Source organism: Mugil cephalus, chromosome 23 (assembly GCF_022458985.1).
Source record: "Mugil cephalus isolate CIBA_MC_2020 chromosome 23, CIBA_Mcephalus_1.1, whole genome shotgun sequence".
NCBI lineage: Eukaryota > Metazoa > Chordata > Actinopteri > Mugiliformes > Mugilidae > Mugil > Mugil cephalus.
The window spans coordinates 11,181,677-11,205,175 of NC_061792.1; the positions used below are offsets into that span (position 1 = coordinate 11,181,677).

Consider the following 23,499-nt stretch of genomic DNA (forward strand, 5'->3'; position numbering starts at 1 on the left):
TACCGCTCTCACTGATGTGGAGATGTGGTGTTTGAACCCAACCCAGCTCCCCTTAAGGAATTAAATCCAAACATCGTTCTCGCTCGCAGAAAGGCTGCGGCTATCACCTGGACCTGTTCGTGGTGGGGGTGATGCTGGGCGTCTGCTCCGTGATGGGTCTGCCCTGGTTCGTGGCAGCCACCGTGCTCTCCATCTCCCACGTCAACAGCCTGAAGCTGGAGTCGGAGTGCTCGGCGCCCGGGGAGCAGCCCAAGTTCCTGGGCATCCGAGAGCAGCGCTTCACCGGCCTCATGATCTTCACCCTGATGGGCTGCTCCGTCTTCATGACGTCCGTGTTAAAGGTCAGGGCCCAACACCAGCCAAGAAACATGCTGTTTGTTTTCAAGGCATCCAACCCAGAAATTCTTAACAAATGCATCCTTTTATTAGCTTGGAAGCAAGACTAACTTTCTCCTCACTCTAAAAATTAATAAGTAAATGATAAAATATGTGCTTTACATGATTGAATTCCGTGCAATCCATTAATGAGAAGCTAATCTGATAAGCTAATTTAGCTTTTACGTACATAGATAAACACAGTTAAACTGGCTTTAGCTAACATTGTATGGCATAGGTCTTCAACAGGGGGTCCGTGACCCCTAGAGGGTCTGCAGAGGTACTGTATTGGGGGTGGCAAAATCTTTGGTTGATTAGACATTTTTTATACATACATATTTAATTTTCACCCACAAATTTAAATGTATTTAAAAGCATTAACATGAATCCAACATATTTTAGTAAAAGGATTAATGGAGGCAGTATGTTTATTCCACCCTAGAACACAGACCTCTGTTTTGTGGTAAGGGATTGGGAAGAATTGAGATTTTAGTTACATAGTGTAGAACAGCTTAATCCATATATATGCTTACACATGTCTACACATGTAAACCATCCAAAAGTCTGAAAATATGCAAAAACAAAAAAGCTTTTTGACCTAATCCTGAATATTTCCTCAGTTTATCCCCATGCCAGTGCTGTATGGAGTCTTTCTGTACATGGGGGCTTCTTCTCTCAGAGGCATTCAGGTGAGCTTCAGCGTATTGGTATTTTAGTCAATCAATCCTGAAATAACAGGAGGATAAATCAGTAAATGTGCGCTGTTTGTGCAGTTTTTCGATCGTCTGAGGCTGTTCGGCATGCCGGCCAAACATCAGCCAGACTTCATCTACCTTCGCCACGTCCCTCTGAGGAAGGTGCACCTCTTCACCATCATCCAGCTCACCTGCTTGGCCCTGCTGTGGATCATCAAGACCTCCAAGGCTGCCATCGTTTTCCCCATGATGGTAACAGGAGGTGCTCTGAAACTATGATGTGCTCTAAGTGGATTAGACAGGTGGATATAAGTCTCTTTCTGCTGCTGCTCCTCTAGGTGTTGGCCCTTGTGTTCATTCGCAAGCTGCTGGACTTCATCTTCAGCAAGAGAGAACTGAGCTGGCTGGATGACCTGATGCCAGAGTGGAAGAAGAAGAAACTGGAGGATGCTGCGGAAGAGGTGCAGTAATAACCCCCGGATTAGGTGACCTTTGAGTACTGAGAATCTCTGCCGACGCGCTAGATGTTCTCTTTATGTTTCTTCAGGAGGAGCACAGCATTATTGTGGAGGAGGAAGGCATTGTGCAAGTGCCATTAGAGGGACACTACAAGTAAGCAGTTTGGAGTTTTATATTTATCATACTGTTAAGTATAAGGTCAGATATTTCCCACAAATAAGAATGAGGATGGTAATTTCAGTCCTGCATTGTGTTGCACATGTCAGAATTGATGATAAAGTTGACTTGACTTGAATAAAAGTGTCTAAAAACAAACATTCTGGGTAGGAATCCAAAAATATAAAAACCAAGCACCATCTTTAAAACTAAAAAAGAAAAGAAAATGTCCTCATATGTGGACATGGAGATTATTCACCAGTGTTTAACAACATATAAACCTGTTCATTTCAATACCTGGACATGCCTTAGCAAAAGCAAAATTTGCAAACAGTGAAATCCCAACGTCCTCAAACGAGTACTTGCTAATTAGCATCGTCGTAGCTTCTTACTATTGATAGTATTGGAAATTGAAAATGTGGTGTTTGTAAGTATTCCTCCAGAAGATACAGAGCTATGTGCTCGGAGGAAACCTCACACTGACAGGGAAGTAACACCTTCTATCTCCGCGTTGTGCGTTTGAAGGAGCGACCCAGCCACAGTGAACATCACTGACGAGATGTCCAAAGGATCTTTCGGGAACGTGTGGAAGAGTGTCAGCCCGGCTGAGAGCTCTAAAAAGGAACCAAGCACTAAAAGGTTAGCTTCATGTCCACACGCAACAGTCGCTGCACTGATTCTAGACCCTAAGTGAGTTCCTGCTGGATAAAAACATGTTGTAAAAGGGGTGTTTCAAGAGGCTGTTAAAGCAGTGTTTATTATTGAAATGTTAAGAAACTGAAGAGCTAGTGTGTTTATTTTAAGAGCAGGCCTGCTCCTGCTCATTTCCCACCGGAGAGACTAACATAGTGTCTCCCGCCTGCCTCTTTCGCTCCATCTCACCCCTTAGCTCCCCTTCCTAACCTCTCAGAAGCTGATATCCCAAAGGTAAGTCGCTCCCAGCGGCCCCTGTCGGCATGAACAGTCTTTGTTCTGTGTGGTCACTGAAGACTGTTGCACGATGAAAGTGGTGTCGGTTTGAAATGTTAACGATTGAGGTGACGGGAGTGGACAGATTAGACAGACACAGCATGGCATGGGTGTGCATGGACACATTTCTATGATGCACCGCTTCTCTGGCATTGCTTGCCAATAAATAAATAAAAACTGTTTATTTTAATGTTTTTTGCAAGCATGCATTTTTTATCTGCATGCTTGCATGACTCTTAATTTCATATTCTCGTTTTATTACTTTGGCTGCATTTTTTTTCTTCTTCTTCTTCTTCTTCTTCTTCCCAGCGGCGGCGAGAAGCGTCACAAGCGGCGGAGGCATGACAAGAGCTTGGACAGGGAGACAAGTTTGTGATGACACGTACTGGCGTCAGTCAGTAGATCAAAAAATCAAAAAAAACAACAAAAAACAAAAAAACAACTATACCGTGCCACACTCAACCACCTTTGTACTGTGCTACACTGTGTTTTTTTGTCATGTAAGTCTGTGTGCAAGTTGTGTAAAATCTAAGAAACATTTGTTAGGAAACGGTATTAATGCAAGGAAGACACATTGGTGTTTTTTTTTTCTATGTACTGTAAATCAGTGTTTGGTGATACCAGCAACAGAGGGAAGCCAGAATTATATGACACCTACAGTAACTGCAGTGTCCATGGGCCAATTAAGTAAAAATTTTAAACAGTTTTTAAACTTTATTTGTATTTTGTATGTTTTTATATTTTTCCAACAGCAACTGCGAGTTGTCCTTTTAAAAAGAAATAAAAAAAAACAAACCTGCCACAGCGAACCACAAATACATGTGGAGCATTTAATGCTGCTGTCGAATTTAGCACCTCACGGATAGAAAACTGAAAGAGTAGATATTTGCCAATACTGATCTATTTCACCGGTATGTAAATGAGTTGGCTACATAGCGAAACTAGTAGTTTTTTGAAAGTATTAAATATACATTTTATATATTCTGTATATGTAAATGTTTTTGTGACGGCGACCGCTCATTTCACTCCAACGTCCTCTCCACTGTTGTTTTACGAACAAATGTCTTTCCTCCAGTGAAGCATATCCCAACTGAGTCAAAGAAATAGTCAAGGTCTCTGGGAAATGAGCATATTAGCTTTGTTGCTGAGAATTAGATGAAGAGACTGATACCACTCTTATGTCTGTACGTTAAACATGAAGCTTAAGGCTTGTTAGCTTAGCTTAGCATGAAGACTACCGAAAATGCTGAAGCAACTAGTCGTACTTTCTGGGAAATGTGCATATTAGGATGAGATGAGTTTTAAACCACTCTCATGTCTGTACACTAAATATGAGGCCAAGACAAGCAACCGGTTAGCTTAGCTTAGCACGAAGACTGAAACAATTAGCCTGACTCTGCTCAACAGTAACAAAAAACGATTTTCTGAGGAAATCAGCATTAGCTTTGTTGCTAAGAATTAGATCAGGAGATGGTTATACTAAATATCAAACTGAATCCATCGGCACATTAGCTTATCTTAGCACAAAGGCTAAAACTGCTAAAATGACCATCACACTGCTCAAGAGTAGCAAAAATTAGTCTGACTTACTGAAAAATATTATTCTTGACAATTACATGAGACGATTGACACTACTCTCGTATGTGTATGCTAAATATCCTAACGTTAGCAGCAGGTTAGCTTAGCTTAGCGAAAAGACTGAAACAGTTAGCTTGAACTGCTTAACATAAACAAAAACTGATTTTCGGAGGAAAATTGCATTAGCTTCATTGCTAAGAATTAGATCAAGAGATGGATTGTGCTAATTATTATGCTTAATATCAAAACTGAATCCATCAGCAGATTAGCTTAGCTTAACACAAAGGTTAAAAATGGTAAAATGACTACCACAACTCTCCTCAAGAGTAGCTAAAACTAGTTTGACTTTCTGACAAATGTTAGCTTTATTCTTGAGAGTTGGATGAGACGATTGACTCTAGCTAAGTATGATGCTAATGTTAGCAGCAGGTTAGCTTAGCTTAGCCAAAAGTGGTGAAAGATCTAGCTTGGTTTTGCTCAGGAGTAAACTATTAAGTATTAACTGTACCAAAACTCAAAGTGTAAAACTGCCTGATTTGTTTGTGGCGTTCTTGCTAGCGATCCACAGCTACAAGACACATCTACTATCAATCAATCTTTTAACTATAACACATTAAGCAAATGAGCTTATTTCCCAACTATTTCTTCTGACTACACTATGTTTCAGGGGCGTGAGGACATGACATTTTTAAACTAGCATGGCAGCATAGTTTGGGAACTTTTCATATCTCTTGCTATTTGGCCTTGGCTTTAAATAATCATAATAATAATAATGAAAAAGATCAAATTTGCAACTGCTGAACTTTTTGGTGACTGTAGACAAAGCTCCATATTCCATGTGCATACTCTTCGTCATCATGTCAGTAAGTGTCATCCATGGACATGTGATCTCCTCTCCAAATGATCCTCAGTGTGTTAGCATCTGAAGCTAATTATTTAAAAAAATAAATGAAGAAAAAAAAAAATACCTGCATGATGGTGAAGCAGTCTCGACTGCCTCACTGCAGGACCATGGTTACTTCTAGAGATGCAATAATACCTTTTTTCTGGGAAGGGCAACATGTAATAAATGGTAAAGAGTCTTAACAATGTATAATACATAGTATATTTTATTCATGTAAAATGTTACTAATATATTACTAACATGACGTCAATGTTGGATTGGGTTTTTCGTTGTAGATGTTCTTTTCCCATTGTCTAGTTGATGGTCCTTAGTTTATTAGAGAAGCTAATAATGGGTCAAATTTATATCAGTATCAAATATTTTGGCCACTTCTGTGTGGAATTCTGCCTTAAATTTGGTAGGAATCGTCGTAACACTTTCTGTTTGATAATTTAAAGTCACCTGTATAGATCCGTTTAGATCTGTTGTTCAAAACTGTGGTTTGTTTCATGGGGATGAACGAGAGCACGAGAGAGACACACGCAAAGAGTGAGAGCATAAATAAAGATAATAAACTGTTAAAAAAAAATAATTAAAAGATGTGGCGTTTTATTTTTTGCCTCTGCTACTTTGGGGGAGAGTTCGGAGGAATCTGGAGGACGTGAAAGCGACTTCTCACAAACATCTGACTCAGCATCTCGTATAGATAATTTTAGATGCAGCAAATAAAGATTAATTCAGATGTTGCTGACTCATTCATCTTAACTAAAATATTATTTTGCATGATTGCTTTGTCATTAATTCCCCTGAAAATCGATTATTTAATTAATTTTAGTCGGCTGAATGCAAAGTTTGTTTTATTTTATGTGACATTAATTAGAGTATGTCTGGTAAGAACCAAACTGCACGATAATAAACTGTCTGCAGTGTGTTTTTATGCCATTTATAATCCTGACTGTTCTTCCCAAGCTATTTAAATGGAAATGCTTGCATCTGCACACGAACAACACAGTGAGTTTGAAAGCAAAATAGTGCAAGGCCTCACAGAACCTAATGAGATTACAATGAAGTGTCTACAGTTTGAAACAAATATCTTTGTTTGGGCAGGTTTGAACACAGCGATGACTGATAAATATGAGGCCAAGACAAGCAATGGTTAGTTTATCTTATCTTAGCACAAAGACTGAAACAATTTCTTTCTCCTGAATATGCTGTAACAATATGAATATGCTGCTAAATCTCAAACTGAATTCACTGGCAGATTAGTTTAGTTTAGCAAAAAGGCTAAAACTCGTAAAATGACTACCATGAAACTCCTCAACAGTAGCAAAAACTTGTTTGATTTACTGAAAAATATTATTCTTGAGAATTAGATGAGACAATTGACACTACTCTCATATTTATATGCTAAATATGGTGCTAACGTTAGCAGTACATGAACAACAGTTTGAAACTGAGGGCATTTACCCCTCAAATATTTTAGTTTGGGTTGGTTTCAACACAGGGATGACTGATCACCTTATAATTATAGTAAGAAAAAAAAATGCTTTAATATGAAACTCTATGGCTTGATGCTGACTGGACTGTATGAACACAAGTTGACAAACATTGTGTTTTGAATGTTTTCTCTAACCTTATTTGGGGTTTTCTCCTGTTTCCTGCTTTATTTTTGGAGTTTTGGATCCTGCTTTATTTTTGGATCAGTTTTCTTGTTGGAGTTTTCTCGCCTCTCTGATTAATCTCACCTGTCTTGCTTTGTGTCATTTGTGTGCACGCTCCTCCCCTCATTGGTCTCACCTGTGTCCTGTTACTCCATCAGCCCTTGAGAGATTATATATACAACCCCGACTTTCCGCCTCCTGATGTTTGTCCTTTTGATTTTTGGAGTCTTACTGTTCATGCCCTTGTGCCTCCTCATATTTTTATTTTATTTGTATTTCTGATTGATTATCTTGCCTTTAGTCTTTTCCTCTTTTACAAAGTACATTTTGTTTCCTTGTTCTTCCTCCCTCTTTATCCTGCATGAACCTTACATGTGGGCTTTAACCCTAGAAAATATGTCTGAGAACATCTAAACATGATCTTTAATGAGCATTTTTAAAATCTAGCGTCTTTTATTTATTTTTTCCCATTGTCAAATATTAAAACACAGCAGGGATTGAAGGGCTGTCCTACACACAAAACGCCACAAGGGGGCGACAAAGCGTCTGCACTGCAGCTTTAACTTCCATATTATATCGAGTTTGTTATAATACAAGACTGATGCCATGAGCACACAATCGATGAAAAACTTTATTTTTTTCTTTTAAGGGCTGATCATTAAAATGCAATCGACTACACTACATGTGCTTTAGTCCTACCTGAGATTTCACGTGTTCTTGTTTTCGCCTTTTTAAAAATATAGAAAATAATTTATAGAAAATTTCCTTCTCTGGTGCACCATAAAATCTATGGAAGAGTATTCAAATATATATATATTTTTTGTATCTTCGCATGACAATTTACAATAAAGTAAACAAATTTAAATATAGTGTTGAAAGCATGCAAAGCATTATGGCTTCCTGTTCCTCCTGTCTTATGGCTTTGTGTCCAGCACGCAGAGGGAGCTCCTGAGTGGGGACGCTCTTCAGACCACTTGTCTCTTCTTGCTGCAAAACGGAGAAAATCACAAAATCACGCCAAGCTCATGACATCACAACAGATCACATGCGTGGAGTCGGTTACCTTTCCCCTGAAGGCTTGGAGGTCATGACCCAGAGTAAATATTCCTTGGCCGCCATGGAGTCCAGCACTTTGTTCACATCACTGGTGAAGCTTCCATCTACATGCCTCTTGCTGAACACTTCACCCCGCCTGTCCATTTCAGATCTGAGTATGTACACAGGTACACAACGTTAGCACTGCCCGCCGAGGGTCGGCGACCCTGCAACAGCGTGGAAATGTGCCATTCGAGCTGCGGCGTTTGATCCGAATCAGAAAAAGATAATTTTTCTCCGATTTGATTTGTTTTTACCGTAGTGATTTTGTGCCTCATGATGGTAACACATCAAACAACACGGTGGAAAAGTTCAGGGGGGATTTATTTTAGCACAACCACATGAAACATCGAGACAAAACAGGGGAAATGGAAAAGGAGGACGAAAAAAGAGCGAAGAAAGCAACAAGAAGAAGCAACTGATCGGTTTCTCTGTCTCTCTCATCATCATCAGGCTGGAATCAGACACAGGCCGGTTTGGTTTTGGTTCTGCAGGAGGGAAAGGGGGAGGCGGAGGAAAGGGAGGACAGCCTACTCTCTTCTGACTTGTCCAGACTTGAGCTTAGCAACAAAGTCTTTGATTGCTTGGTCCTTGAGGTAGGAGCTGACGTCGCTGGTGAAGGTGCCGTCCGCATGACGTTTCTCTGCAGCTCTGAAACAAACAGCGAGACTGAGTCAGGGCGATGGGACTATCTGACATAGTGTGACGTTTTTTTTCCCACATATTCCCTTCACATTTATCACAGATTTGTTTTACAGCTGCAATTATGACTGTTGATTCCACCAACACAGAAATAAATGGGATGTCTAAAGTACCGAAATGAGAGAAGTCTTGATTGATGGTCAGAACTTTCATAAACTTAAATCATCTTGGTATGTTTAGATTTGTGTGGTAGCCCACTGAAGGGGCCTAAACCCTGTTTTGCAACATGAAAATGCTTCAAGCATCTACCGTTCCCTCGTTCCCACACTGACCCGCTCCTCTTGTTGTTCATCAGCCACCGGATGAAGTCCTGTGCCTTCCTGTCCTCCAGGTACTTGCTGTAGTCGTTGGAGAATGTCCCCTCCGAGTGGCTCTTCATGCTGGATAGCTCCCCGGGCTCGTCGGCTAATGTGTCGTCTGCCTCGAAACTGCAATAATAAAAAAAAAAAAAAAACACAAAGCTCTAAAACAGGGGTCTTCAGATTAAATTTACAAAAAACATATAAAAAATGTCATCAACCAAAGATTTTTTGACACCATTGCAATACCTGATCCTACCCCTAGGGGGCGGGGGTCCCCTGTTGAAGACCAATGCTCGAAGACAAAGAGACCAGTTTTTATGAATAAAATGGTTTCTTTTAAGAGGAAAATATACTGTTGTGCAGGAGTGGGAACTCAAATCTCTTTTTCCCTTTGCAGATAATAAAAGTTTCCCTTTTTGTTCCAAAGTAAATTTTCCATAGGCAGCCATGTTCTGTGTGTCCCAGTGGTAAATGAATACGTGCTCCCAGACCTTTCAGTAAATAAATATGCACAACTGAACCACAACATAAGCTACAATTCAGGCATTTAGATCTCGGTTGCTGCGTGTATCAAGAATTCAACACGCAGAAAACTTTGGACAAGGAAGAATTTCTGACTTAGGGCCCTCATGCAAACTTACAAGTACTAAAACAAGTATTGGCTCCTTCCAAACGCCACTTGATTTATTGTCTTTTATCCTTTGTCGTCCCATATGCTCCACTTGCATTTACTACACTTGTCATCCATTTCACAAGAAGAAACTGCAGAAGCAATAAAAAAAACATCCTCGGTTCTTTAAACGACGCTTCAGCATTCGATTTTTTTTTTTTTTTTTTTCTTTTTACCTCAAGATGTCATCGACCTCTTGCAGAGGAACCTGCCAGCTGCTGTGAACAACGCCGAGGACCAGGAGGATGGCAGCCAGGGAGTAGATGCTTGTCATGATTGTAACCTGTGGCAGGGGGACATAGTTTGAAAAAAATCTTAAAGTTTCGCTACTTCAACAAGATGCAGTACAACTCACCTTTTTTTTTTGTTTTTTTTTTCCTTTTCCTTTTCCAACAACCGCTGTGCTGCTGGTTCCTCTGCTTGTCGCTGGTGTCTAGATCTAACCGCCCTCTCCTCCTAGCCAGCCTTATATAGCAGGAGAGTAGGAGGGGAGCCGCTCAGGTGGGCCCGTTTTCTTTTTTTTTCTTTTTTTTTTACCGCTCCGCTCTGGCCCACCTGTTACTCTCGACCCATTAGACACGGTCCTAGCATGGGCCGAATCAACGAGCCGAGCGTTTGCTGGTGAAGGGGAAGGCGCCGCTCATGCGTGATGCCAGCTGGTACTTAGGTGTTAAGATCAAACAAACGCAGCTCATCCTGTCAAACAAACACACACAGAAAAAAAAAGAGTTGGGGAGATGCTCTAATGTGCTACTGTGTCATCAAGATGGGAAGTGTCGCATCTGGACCATGAGTCAGTATTTGTCGATGGCTTCCGATCAGATTCAGAAGATCGGAAACATTGAGCTTTATTTCTTTGGAATCGGCTAGCGAAGGCCTCTGATGGTTATGAGGATCAATAAATGTCCGTGTATCATGCTCTCACGTGTGTCTCACATGTGTCCTTGGTCCGCCAGTTTTATCAAGGATGCTTCAGGGAGTAACTAGCGTGGACATAGGACGGCCATGTCTCTCATAATGGTGCATGATGTTGGCGTCCTAGGTCCAAAGTTGCGTACTTTAGAGATCTGTCCATACTGATCCAAAAAATCTCGCAGCCTGAACACAAAATAACCTCCCAGCAAATGTGGCTCTCATGTGACTGTATGACATTGTACCAGTGCCTTGGATAAAAGCTTGATTTTCAAATGCCCCTCTCAACATAGCTCCATCTTTTTTTATTGGAGAAACTATTTGATACTTTGATAGTTGACCCCGTTACATTCTCCATAATAAACAGGGACCCAGGATGTTGCACTACCACAGCAAGTTTCTATATGGCTCCATTGTAATGTCAAACGTGCTAATGCGCAAACAGTTAGCATATGCTCACCAACATAGCTTGGCAGGTTCCTGTGCAAACACTTGCTATCTGGCACTAAATCAAAATCTGATTTAAAAACCCATCTACTCTACATCTTGAAAATTAGTTTGACTTGATGTTTTTGTAGGAACCCCCTACCTACTAAATGTGTTCTATATTAAACTAGTGCTATTTATAAATATACATTATTATCATTATCATTTTGCATTCAATATTATTTGCATTCAGACTCCACCGGATGTTGCAGATGTTCTGCTCTACGCTGACGACTCACTGTTTTATTGTATTTCTCTACATCACATCACTGAACAAAAAACATGCTCATTCTCGCAGTTTAAATTTTTATTTTAGAAAACATTTAATGCAACAAACATTCAACAATCTTATAGATTTAGTAAAACTGTATAAAAATCACTTTGGTATTTTAGGTCTCTATGCATAATTTAATACAATACTGTACAAAGTCTTTAGATGTACAACTATAGTTCCACTTTCACAGACGATATCATTCTTCACGTTAATTAAGTTCTTCAGGTCACGGAAGGACATTTATGAGAATTAAATGCACAAATAGGGAAAAACAAATCACATTTTTGTGTAGATGTATTACAAGAGGCTGGTACATTTCAGAGACACGGAGCGACATTATGACTCTTTTATATTCATGAGTGCACATGAAAACTAAATGCATTCATTTTAACAGTGTTTTCTTTTATTCACATGGAACAATGACGGTGATCCAGTTATGCAAAGCACCTGTTAAGGAAGTGACTCATGTGAGTGTAGACATGTTGATTGGCCGAGCCGGTGAGCCCGTGATCTTTGTCGGTGTACCACTGTTGGAAGGGAGCAAAAAAGGAATAATTGAATAATGTGCAACGAGAAAGTCATCGTTTAGGTTTTCAGTATTACTCACCATGGCTTCAAAGTCCACTTGCTCATCCACCAGAGCCTCTGAGATCTCGGCCGCCTGCTGGAAATGGACATTGTCTGGAAAGAAACCCACGCAAATGTTAATAAGGTCAAAAACGGCATGTTTAAATATCAGGATATTATTCAAATACTGCATGAATATTGTATGAAATATGGTACTTCCCTTCTTTCAGACAGTTACAACTGACTCTACCACATTTACACTGAATATTAATAACACTGTTCTGCTTTTTATTTTTAAACTACTCCCGCAAATGCACAAGTTCTTCACTGTGAATACTGATGTATGTATGCGTCCTGCTCACACCTACACAAAAACCTTTATTTCATGTTAAACAATACCGGAGTACCAGAGTCAAATTCCTTGTGTGTGCATACATGGCCGAATAAATCTGAATCTAAGTACACTGATGGGGATGGTGAGTTTTGCTTAGCGCAATGAGTGGAAACGGAAACTAAATAACAAGGCTGTGTCTATTTAATTGTCAAAAACTTTTGCATCTAAAAGAAAATCTTTACTATATAGTTTGTCTTCTGGGTTGAGACTAGTTTTGATGAGAGCAATGGCTTCTAGTAGTCTTCCCTGATGCCTAGCAACCTTCTGTGTACTATTAAGTGTAGGCAAAAACATCTGGCACCAGCGATCCTTCAAAAATATGAACATAAGTTATTTGTGCTAACTTCATGACAAGGAGTTCCTCTGAGGGGTAACGGGATTATTCAAGAGGTTGTTCGATGATTAATTGAGCATTATTGGAAATGTATATGATATTTAACAAAGTTTACAGTAAGTTGTTGGATGTACTGTATTAGTCTGTTAGTGAGCCCATTCTGGGTAGAACCTACAAAGTCCTAAGTTGTTTTGGTTCGGTGGAAAAATACCTTAAACATTGCAAGGTACATCTTTAGTTATTATGTTGCGTATTATAATGACCTTCACGTTACTTAAAAATAAAAGAGTTTTAGTTCAGATTCCTTCAGATTTGTTTTTGATAATGTAATTTAAGCCCTCATAGTAGTGGAGTCCCACAAGGCTCTATTACAGATCCACAACTATTTACATTACACACAAAATATGTATTCTTCTGCATCAAGGTACTTTTTGTTTTCATGATGATGACACAATTTCTTATCAATCCAGGTTTTAAATTATCCTCACTTCTTGTTTGATTAATGAAATTAAATTTTTTTTGTCAACTGTGGCTAAAAATGCGACGAAAGTTGGAGACTATCTCTGAAAATCTTGCACCATAGGTCACAAAACAAGCTAAACAAAACATTTTCTGTGCTTTAATTTTAGTCTGTGTGAATACGGTCTATTAGCCCTTAGACTAAATGTGCGTTTTGGAAAATCGAGACATAAAATCCCAACATGACTCACCGTCAGCCGTTCCGTGAATCAGAAGATACTGCACTGCATGGAAATTCTTGGCCCTGGCAGTTACTGTTGAGTTCTGCAGAGTCAGAATAGTCATTACTTCGACAACTAGTAAAAATAGTAATAATAACAGACAGATGCCATGAGAGTGAGACTTACTTCGTAGCCCTCTGGATTCTCTAAGGGCTCCATCATGTAGCGCTCTGTATAGATGGAATCTGGAAATGAACAATCGCAGATATAATCTTAAAGTCACCGGATTAGGAAATGACAACTTTTATGTGGTGATGGATGTCTGGAACCACTCTATTGGGAACTGGAACAATAATCTACAGGCCCAATCAAATAATTATGCAGTGATAGACAATAAAAAAACAAAAGTGTCACTGATGAACAGATTAGATTAAATTGGGGGTTGGTTTCGCAATCCCAATGAGAGTGTTGTCAGACTCACATTATCCAAAGAATCGAGTGTGGCTATATGCCAAGACAAACCATAATATTGCCACTTGGAGACCGGAGCCACTGCCATTCCACATTTGAAAACTCCACTGCCGGAACCCAGGACCATTGACGTAACATATCCACCATAGGACTGTTGGAAAATAAACAGCTCATCATCACTGCGGCATATCTCTCATTTTAAGTGAAGCGCACTGGCTTATTTTTAGAGCCATTTAATGCCCATTCGAACCATAAGACAATTCACAGTTACAGTATATTGCCACATGAACACTTAAATTAATTCAATGTGTTTGATTTTTTTTTAAGGTTAACTTACCCATCCCCAAATAGCAACTCTGTTTTTGTCAATGAAGCCCATTTTGATGAATTCCCTTTAAAAAACAAAAAAAACAAAAAGGAAATTAATTTATTTCACGACACTTGAACTAATCTGAGTCTTTGTGTGTAAATGGGAGTAAGTTTATGTCACAGAAACAAGTAAAATCCAGTTTTATCAAGCTTTCCCAGGCTAGTTTGTTTGAGATGCATTGATTTGTCTAAACAGCTCCTCGCTCGCATTACCTGGCCGCTGTTATCTGATCTTCCACCTCATAGGTTCCCAGACGTTTGTAGAGTTCATGCATTAACTTGTCGCCCTGGTAACCGCTTCCTCTTCCGTCGAAGCTGGCGACGATGATATTCTCAGTGCTGGCCAGGTAGGTGGCCCAGTTCACCCTGTACATGTAGGTTGTTTTCTGGCTGCAAGGTCCTGCGTACCTGGAATTCAGCATAAGTTCATGATCTATCCTTTTTATTTATTTATTTTATAAAACACTTATTGCTGTTTGGATGTATTCTTACACATCTATAAGTAGAGGGTACTGCTTTGACTCATCGAAGCCTGGAGGCAAAAACATCTGGTACCAGAGATCTGTCAAAAAAAATAAATATTAATGACAAGGCGTCCTTCTGTGGTGTAACGGGTTTAATTCAAGAGGTTGTTAGATGGTTAATTGAGCATTATTGGAAATGTATAAGACTTTAAGAGTGTTTTTGGATATGTTGGTCTGTTAGTGAGCCCATTCTGGGTAGAACTTACTAAGATGTTGCGTTGGTTCGGTAATTTGTCGAATTTTCTTTCCATAAAGAATATCTTAAATATTGCAAGGTACACCTTCAGTTATTATATTGAGTATTGCTATAACCTTCACATTATTTAAAATATGATATTTTTAGTTCAGAGTCCCTCAGGTTTATTTTTGATAATGTAATTTAAGCCCTCATAGTAGTGGAGTTCCACAAGGCTCTATTTTAGATCCACAACTGTTTACATTACACGCAAAAACTGTGTTCTTCTACATCAGTGTACTTTTTTTTATGACAATGATGATACAATTTCTTATGTCATCACTTCAGCTTTCCAGTCATAACTTCTTAATCATTGCCCCACTTTGGTCTTTGCTCTCGCTGAGTCATGGAATTGCTGCACTAAACTGGGCTTGACGTAAAACTCGACCAGCATTCGACTCAAAAATCCAACCAAGCTTTTGCTATCAAATTTAAAGGTGGGATAAACTCAAGGAATATCTGACCTTACAAGTATTTCTTCACTGTCATCACTTTTCAGTCATATTTATTGCTGCCACAAAGTTTCATGTTCCTTACACAATGTTACAGTACAGCTCGCAATTCCTTTACTTAGATTATAGGAATATCACACAATGATCATGGTCAAATTTGTTTCAGTGTTCACTTACTGTATTGGCCAAGTTTGATGAAGCTTCGACGCATGGTAGGCATCGCGATGTTCTCAATCAGGTTGACAAACGCCTTGTTGTCCTCCAAAACTTTGAGCTCTAGAAATATATGATACATCAGAATCGGAACAAACGTATTGTGCCCCATTTAAAAACCATATACGAAACTTCCAGCTTACGGTTATTGTTCCTGTTGTCCATGAGAGAATGATGAGGAATGTCGGGACCTTTAGGTAGAAATGACAAAAATGGTCATTAAGTGCATTTATATAAAAACACTGTATGTCGCAAAAAAAAATTATGAGAGGAAAACAGCTGCAGACCGTTGCAGCTGACGCGGTAGAAGGAGGCATTGTGGCTGAAGTAGGCCGAGTTATAATGACAGTCTTCACGGAATGAACAAGTCAAACACTTTGTCTCTGTTGCCGTCCACCTGACACACACACACAAAAAACACACATGCAGTAAGTCTGAATATATTGTACATAAAGTCCTGTATAATAAAGACCCTTACTTGTAAACGTTCCTTCCTCCCGGCCTGCCCCCCTCCTCGTTACTTGAATAATATCTGAGGAGGAATTGGCATGAATTAGTATGTGCATTTATACACACACACACACACAATAAATATTATATATTAATATTTCAACTTACACACTGTCTGGAGTGACTTTCTGAATGCCAATGACCTCCCATTCTCCGGAGGTGATAGGTGTAGCTACGCCCTGCATGAATGAGCCAGAACAGAATGTGAGTGGGTGGTAGCATGTTATAATAAAATATTCATGAAGGACACTGTGTAATATTTTTTATTTATTTTTTTTTTTACTTGTAAATACCAGAACAATTGTTCTACCCACCCCGACCACGTGATGGATGTGCTTGTATCCCTTAGCGTCGCTCATGAGCAGGTAATAGCTGTTCTTGTCTGTGGTGAAAACTGGCTCTGGAGGAGAGAACTAAGAGCAGCACATTTATTAGCGCATTTATTGGTTGTCTTTTTAACTGATAAATAGCAGTTATTATTCGAACAGTTTTCTTTTAGTCAAAGTGTGTTTAACCTACACGTCCGATCCATCCCGTGCTCGTCAGCTCCAGTTTCTGTAAAAAGATGGAAAATGTGCGTTTACAGCTGTGCTTGAATTGTTGCAGACAGTGACAACGCATCAGCTGCTCTGAACCCGGAGAGACAGTGTGACAAAGACATCTGAGTGTACAAAGGGAATCTGGAAAAAAAACTAAATGCCATGGCTGTAGTTTCATTTATGCACATGGATTTAATTACGTGCGCACTGTTGCAGCTGGAATGTTACTGGCAACTCGGTGGCTCTGAATTATTTTAAAATGAGAGAATACAGTGAAACACATGAAAAGAGAATATTATCCTCCTGGGACCCGGCGTCCTCATATGTGGACATTATGTTTTAGGTTTGTTGCCACTTATTCTGCTTCATTTAGACGTGTTATCATAAGGAAACACTTTTGTCTAGCATGTACTGGTAGCGAAGGGTCAATACACTTCCGGGTCCTACTGATCCCAAATAACTAAAGATCTAAATCTAATCTTAACCCCGCGTCCTCATATGGGGACATTAAGTTTTATCTTAGCTTAGCTAGCGGACGCTTTAGTCTGCGATCTAGTGGTAGTAAAAGGTCAACACACTGCTTGGTGTAAACTTATTGATTTATTTTAATTTTAACATATTGTATCAATAGCTAACATCGCTAATTAGCAAGTACTCATTTGAGGACGTTGGGACTTCATTGTTCTGTCTTTGCTCAGTTATAAACAGTTTTATATTTTGACACACATTGAATGACTCGATTATAATTAAATAATGAAATAATCCCAGTGTCCACATACGAGGACATCCTTTTTTATTCAAAATCTACTACTTCCTGTTTAAACATGATGCTTAGTTTTTATACATCTTGGCCCCCACTAGCAAATAATCGCTGTTGCTAGCGTCTCGTACGGGAATATTTGCTATTTTCAAGTTTTCTATGGTACATATATGTACATGAAAGTTGTTTTACCTCAACGGGATTCCAGCTGGTTCCACTAAGGCTGTAGATCTGAAGGATGAGGTGGTTCTGTACTCTTTTTAGCCACTGCACAGCCAGACGGTCATCGGTCACCCAGGTAACAGTGGACAAGTAGTGTTCACTGAGGATTAAAAAGAAAAAAATTAATGTCCGGCTAAAGTTTTCTTAGAGGAAATGATATATGTGAAACTGTTACGTTACATTGAGCTGAACAAGGCTGGAACAACAACTTCGGTAATTTTTGTGGTGTTGTCCGTGTCCACTACGAAGAGTTTCACTATGGGGTTGGGAGTGCCTGGCTGCATTAATAAGGAAAAAATCAATACAATGACAATTATACCACACAAGGTAAATAAGACCTGGAGAGTCATGATGTCCCACCTTTGGATAAGGGATGGAGACGGTGCTGGGGTACTGGTTCTGGCCGTACCACGAGTACTCTATGGTGTGCACCTCCGTGTCGTTGAACTCTACGTAAGCCACGTACTTCCCTCCGGGTGACCACCAGAGGCCCTGATTGGACGAGAACATCTCCTCTGGAAGTAGAAAGTGTGCGTTAGACGGTCCTGTCGTTCACTTTTTAGTCTAGAGATGTTGTGTATGTGGTGGAATGTGAGTCCTGAAGGGACTCGGACTCAATTATTTCAAAAATAATAATAATAATAATAAAAACAAAACAAGGAAGTGGTTTGGAATGAGCCTGATTTCATATCAGATTAGATATGAAATTAGTTCTAATCCGATTTCATATCATCTAAATGTGTTCTGATTTTACTGATATCATTTGATCTAATGATCAAAATGATGTAACGTAATCTAATCTGAATTCATGTAATGTAGTCCAAATCTGAACTGATCCAATAATCTGATGTAATGTGATCTGATTTGATCTTGTGTCATGTAATCTGATGTAATCTGAATTGATCTGATAATCTAAATCTGATTTGATCTAATCTGACGTAACGTGATCTAATTGGATTTAATCTAATATGAGTTGATCCAATAATCTGATGTAATTTAATAACATAATCTGAATAGATCTAATTTGATGTGAACTACATATATATATATAATCGGACGTAATGTGACATAATCTGTATTAATTTGATCATCTAAATCTGATTTCGTCTAATATAGTCCTTGTCGACACATCTGGTTTTGAAAGACCATCTGTGCAGGATATTAAGTTGGTAGAGAAATGGGATCCCATCCGCCACACCACATCTAGAGGTAATCGGGCTCACATTAGGATGAGGCTTCTGCCAAGAGCAAACGTAATCTGTTCAGCGTGACCACATTCTTCACACAAAAATCTCTCCGGCAACGTCACCTAGCTGAGCCGCCTCTCCCCCAGAGAACTAGTAACAGGTCTTCTAGCGCGACAACTGAATGTAAATGAGCGTTGTAAATCCCGTGCAGCTGGCTCCTCTTACCCTCATACACCCAGTCCGGGACTCCATTGAAGATCTTATTCTCCTCTCCGTTGAACGTGACCTGCTGCGGTGGAGACTTGGGACTGGTCTGTACATACACATTATTCTTCCAGACAAAGGCCTTGGAAAAGCAAATATATACCGAGTTAAGAGAAAGATCAGGAAACCACACATTTTTTGCCAGGTTAAGTGTTTGATCTATCACTCACTTCAGAGCATACATAACCATTTGTTTGTCTCTTACCAGTTTGTTGCCTTCAGGGGCCCAGGCAAAGTACTGGACATCATGACTCAAGCTATGGGGTGCGATAAATTCACTGAAAGAGATTTGAATTCTTGAATTAACTGCAGCGACCCTCATTATCATAACGGCAAAGGGACAAAAACTTCTTTTTTTTGCAAATTTGAAATTCAAAGTCGGGGTACTTACTTCAACTCCCGGTCATAAAGCGAATATGTGGCCGTAAATGAATGTCTCCACAGCTAATGAGGCAAAAACAAAGGAGGGGTCGGTCAGGGATCATGCACCAGCCACGTCTCTATTTGGGAACGGGAATGTAGTTTACCTTGGAGTAGTTGCTCACAAATGCTACATATCTTCGGTCTGCAGACAGCTGGTAGTCGTTAGCGTTTTTTTCAGTCTGTGATTCAAACAGGGAGAGAGAGAGAGAGAGGGGTTTGGACACAGTAGCCTTTCGGACAACACTAGATGTTTGCCTCTGTGGAATCCACACCGATACCACGTATCGCAGTGGAAGCTTAGGAAAGAACTTACAAACTTGTCCTTGCTCAAGAACTCGGTGACTTTGTCCCCGGCCACGTCGTGGAGGAAGACCGAGCCCTGCGACATGTGCAGATACTCATAATCTACGGCACAATGACACAGAACACTTCACATCACGGTTTTCAGGGGAGAAGAGGAAAAGATTTCACGTAGGTTGTGCAACAGATTTCTCAGATCGGGCCGAGTGACTCTTCCATATACGCATGTTTGTATCGGTGATGTGATAAGTCAGCAAAAATAAACTTCTGCCCTGGTTCTGGGAAAAAAATCTTTCCACTTAGAGGAGGAAGAAAAACATTAGGAACGGAAATTAAGTAACTTGGAGCTCAAGTTGTTTTGGAGCTGAAATGATTTTTTTATTTTTTTTTTTATGAAATCTGCCTCTCGTGAGCCCAAATTTATTGAACGAAGCACTGAACTTGCTGCATTAGTATTAAATTGCACTCATGTTTGTATCTTGATAAGTTGGGGGTCCCTACTTAATCTCTCCATCAGTTTGGAGGTCATCAACCCCTGGTCTACAGTCGACAGTCATGCTGACATCTATGTAAATCCAGATCTTTACAAGGTTAGCTTGCTGGCAGCTTATTTAAAGACCATTATCTTTACAGGTGCACGGTAATAATAATAAAAAAGTGTCTAAATTACCACCCTAAACCTGTCATAGGATAATAATAATACACTTGAATGAGAGCATCAACCCAAGTGAATTAGTAACAGATGAAAATATTGTTGCTGACCAAAAACTTTTGTTACACATTCACAGTTTAGAGCCATGTCTGACTTCGCCCATCGCGTCCCCGCACACAGGGGTCTCAATCACTCCCACCTGAGATCCACTTCATGTTGTAGGACTTTGGTTTCAGGGAGCTGTTGAAGACGTCCTCCAGGGTGAAGGACCTCCTACTGCTCGTCTGCTCCTCTGCAACGCATGTTGGAAGCGGGAGGGGAGGAAAAAAGTCAGGACCTGGCAGGGAACTCGAAGGTCACAGGTTGCAGATATCATATCATAGGCACACACGATGATCGTGGTCATAAAAGGTGGTTAAGGCTATAACTGATAATGCAAGTGGAATATAGCGCACGTCAGGAATTGCCACAGTGGGCACTAAGAGGGTATGAAGATATTTACGCATGTGTGGCGTCAACACTGTAATCCTCCCTTTGTGGGTTTGACAAGAAATAGAGGAAAGTTGATCAATGAATTCCATCACAAATTCGATATAAATGAGTTTTTGAAGAACTGCCTTTTAAAGAGGATCAATAGCGAACCATGCGTAATGACGCGTGCGTAAAGTACTCGTGGGGATGCCAACATGCGAAGTATTTGCACAGACTCACCTTTTAGGTAAATGCTCGTGGGCACCGCTATCAAAACGACGACCACTGCCAACCCAAAGACTCCCAGGAGGATCTTGGCTATGGTGCCCTGTCAACGAGCGAACGCACCAAAAGTCAAACCAACAAGTGAATAAATAATTAAATGAAAAGTCCGCGCACGGCGTCGACGTGTGAGACAAAGGACAAAACCACCACCAACCATTGTTTTCTGCGCGTCTGGTGAAGCCCGAAATCAATATGCGTCCAAATCACAACACCATCGATCCAGCAGCCAGCAGCTTGACGCGCGGAGAGCACTAAAGTTATGCGCCGCACATGCTTTGCTGTTAAATATTATCTCAACTCAAGTTTCAAAGGTGGGACAATAAACGTCCGGTGGAGTAAAGTTCGGGTTTAATGCTGCTCCGGTGTTTTCTTTTCTTTTTTTTTTTTCTCTCTCCCTCTCTCTGCCTGTCGGGCTGCTCCCCTAACTGTCCACTAAAAAAAACATTTCAACAACATTCATTCATTCAAGGTATGACCCAGGGGATGTGACCAACACACTTCCACGAAGACGTTACATAAATATCATCAACATCTAGAAGGGAATAAGGAAGTTGTCCAGCTGGCTGCTGAGTAAGACCCAGACTGCCCCTGAGCTCAAAGGAAGTTTGTACTGTAAACTAACAAATGCATTATAATCGTCTTAACGGGACCTCACACTGTTTGGTGAGATCATGAAATAGTTATGGCGAGGCTTCATTGGGTGTAACCCTTGTTTTGGAACAGCGTGAAGCTGTGACTCATGTTACAGTTTATTATTATTATGGCTATTGTTTCAGAATCACTTAATTGATCCCAGGGGGGAATTACTTTTCCTTACAGCAGCTCCTACTCAAAATTTAACAGTGTTAACAGCAAAGAGCAATGTAGGAAATAACAATAAGTAAGTAGACAATAATAGTAAGAATACAGCGTTAATGTAAAATAATATAATAAATATATATAACATTATCAGTATTATATATGGCCATGCAGACAGGCAAGTACTTCCTTGTGGACCAAGGAAAAGCAAAACTAGTCGATCTAAATAATGCAAAGACTGTTTTCCTTCTCCAGAGTGTCCTGTACCTTCTTATACAGGACATTTAACTGTCAGCATGATGCTTTTATCAATTGGGGAACACACACACACATGACTGTGTGAGGTTTGTGTGACGATGAAATGATTCATCTTCATGAATACTATGATTATAGTAATGACTGGTAAAAATGGTGTGATGTTATGATATGATATGATATAATCTGAAACGATGCATTATGATACTGTACCATATGACACAATATGAAAAGATACTATACGATATGATACAATATCATACAATGTGAAAAGATACTATACAATATGAAAAGATATGATACTATACGATATGAAATGATACTATAGAATATGAAACGATGCAATATGATATGATATGAAACGATACTAAAGAATGTGAAACGATACGATATGATACACAATATAATATGAAACGATACATTGTGATACTATACTATATGAAATGATATAACATGAAACAATATCATACAATGTGAAATGATACTATAGAATGTGAAACAATACGATATGAAACAATATGATAAGATATAATATGAAACGATACATTATGATACTATACCATATGAAATGATACTACAATATGAAACGATACTATACGATATCAAACAATACCATATAATATGATACGATACTATACGATAAGATACGATATATTTGGAACGATATAATATGAAACGATATCATACAATGTGAAAAGATACTATACGATATGATATGAAACGATGCTATACAATATTATTCAATACAATACAATACTGCACAATACTATGCCATTTCAAACAATACGATGTGATATAATATTAAACGATACAATATACTATACCATATGACACAATATGAAATGATACGATATGATACAATACGTTATGATATAATACAGTATCATACAATATGAAAAGATACTTTACGATATAAAAGGATACTATAAGATATGAAGCGATATTATGTGAAACAATATAGCATAATGCATTGTGTTACACTACAATATATACAGTGGGGGAAATAAGTATTTGATCCCCTGCTGAATTTGTAAGTTTGCCCACTTCCATAGAAATGATCAGACTCTGGTTTTTATGGTTGTTTACTGGTTATGGGTATAGACAGAATATCAATCGAAAATGCATAAAAAACACACAATCTAAAAGTTATAAATTGTTATGTATTTTATTAAGGGAAATAAGTATTTGATCCCCAACAATTCACTTAGAATTCAGGCTCCTACAGATTGGCTGGTGCGCATGTGGCACACAGCTGTGCTCAGTCAACTAATTACCAATACTCCTGATCTTAACTCGTCATGTATATAAAGCACACCTGCTCTAAGAATCAGTTTCTTACATTCCAACTTCTACAGCACCATGGGCAAGACCAAAGAG

General features: G+C 39.4%; 3 protein-coding genes across 6 annotated transcripts in view; 1 reads left to right on the forward strand and 2 right to left on the reverse strand.

Annotated features, from left to right (window-relative positions):
• The window catches only part of LOC125000869 (sodium-driven chloride bicarbonate exchanger-like), a 33,068-nt gene extending 27,364 nt beyond the window's left edge, over positions 1–5,704 (forward strand). For both annotated transcript variants that reach the window (XM_047576608.1, XM_047576609.1), the window contains exons 20-26: positions 90–341; positions 996–1,064; positions 1,149–1,322; positions 1,409–1,531; positions 1,618–1,682; positions 2,211–2,324; positions 2,964–5,704. In XM_047576608.1, coding sequence (XP_047432564.1) covers positions 90–341; positions 996–1,064; positions 1,149–1,322; positions 1,409–1,531; positions 1,618–1,682; positions 2,211–2,324; positions 2,964–3,030 — 864 coding nt within the window. In that variant the 3' untranslated portion in view covers positions 3,031–5,704. The remainder of the gene's footprint in view (positions 1–89; positions 342–995; positions 1,065–1,148; positions 1,323–1,408; positions 1,532–1,617; positions 1,683–2,210; positions 2,325–2,963) is intronic.
• On the reverse strand, positions 5,148–10,055 carry LOC125000891 (glucagon-1-like). The gene is made up of 6 exons (XM_047576645.1): positions 9,901–10,055; positions 9,722–9,828; positions 8,846–9,001; positions 8,406–8,522; positions 7,840–7,983; positions 5,148–7,763 (listed from the first exon to the last, which is right to left on the reverse strand). The coding sequence occupies exons 2-6, from the start codon at positions 9,817–9,819 to the stop codon at positions 7,742–7,744; spliced, it is 537 nt and encodes a 178-aa protein (XP_047432601.1). The 5' UTR covers positions 9,820–9,828; positions 9,901–10,055; the 3' UTR covers positions 5,148–7,741.
• A 1,180-nt stretch (positions 10,056–11,235) lies between these two features.
• On the reverse strand, positions 11,236–21,549 carry LOC125000876 (dipeptidyl peptidase 4-like). Of its 3 annotated transcripts, none has more exons than XM_047576620.1 (26): positions 21,224–21,549; positions 21,025–21,112; positions 20,513–20,650; positions 19,675–19,766; positions 19,466–19,540; positions 19,330–19,382; positions 19,144–19,216; positions 18,900–19,020; positions 17,848–18,002; positions 17,668–17,765; positions 17,458–17,587; positions 16,486–16,521; positions 16,281–16,379; positions 16,075–16,145; positions 15,935–15,988; positions 15,744–15,853; positions 15,600–15,647; positions 15,421–15,519; positions 14,525–14,594; positions 14,246–14,440; positions 14,001–14,055; positions 13,715–13,814; positions 13,379–13,437; positions 13,223–13,295; positions 11,825–11,898; positions 11,236–11,744 (listed from the first exon to the last, which is right to left on the reverse strand). In XM_047576620.1, exons 1-26 carry the CDS (start codon positions 21,224–21,226, stop codon positions 11,652–11,654), a joined length of 2,262 nt encoding a protein of 753 aa, XP_047432576.1. In that variant the 5' UTR covers positions 21,227–21,549; the 3' UTR covers positions 11,236–11,651. The 3 variants fall into 3 exon arrangements, with proteins under 3 accessions (XP_047432576.1, XP_047432577.1, XP_047432578.1); XM_047576621.1 differs by having other exon boundaries at positions 20,513–20,614; positions 21,224–21,548; XM_047576622.1 differs by having other exon boundaries at positions 20,513–20,605; positions 21,224–21,547.
• Positions 21,550–23,499: the final 1,950 nt, after the last annotated feature.

Coding starts and splice junctions, on each gene's coding strand:
- LOC125000891 (XM_047576645.1), bottom strand. CDS start 9,819: ATGACAAGCATCTACTCCCTGGCTGCCATCCTCCTGGTCCTCGGCGTT. Junction 8,523..8,845: donor ATGAACAACAAGAGGAGCGG/GTCAGTGTGGGA, acceptor TGTTTGTTTCAG/AGCTGCAGAGAAACGTCATG. Junction 7,764..7,839: donor TCCAAGCCTTCAGGGGAAAG/GTAACCGACTCC, acceptor TCCGTTTTGCAG/CAAGAAGAGACAAGTGGTCT.
- LOC125000876 (XM_047576620.1), bottom strand. Junction 19,541..19,674: donor TCTTGAGCAAGGACAAGTTT/GTAAGTTCTTTC, acceptor TTTGAATCACAG/ACTGAAAAAAACGCTAACGA. Junction 15,989..16,074: donor AAAGTCACTCCAGACAGTGT/GTAAGTTGAAAT, acceptor ATTCCTCCTCAG/ATATTATTCAAGTAACGAGG.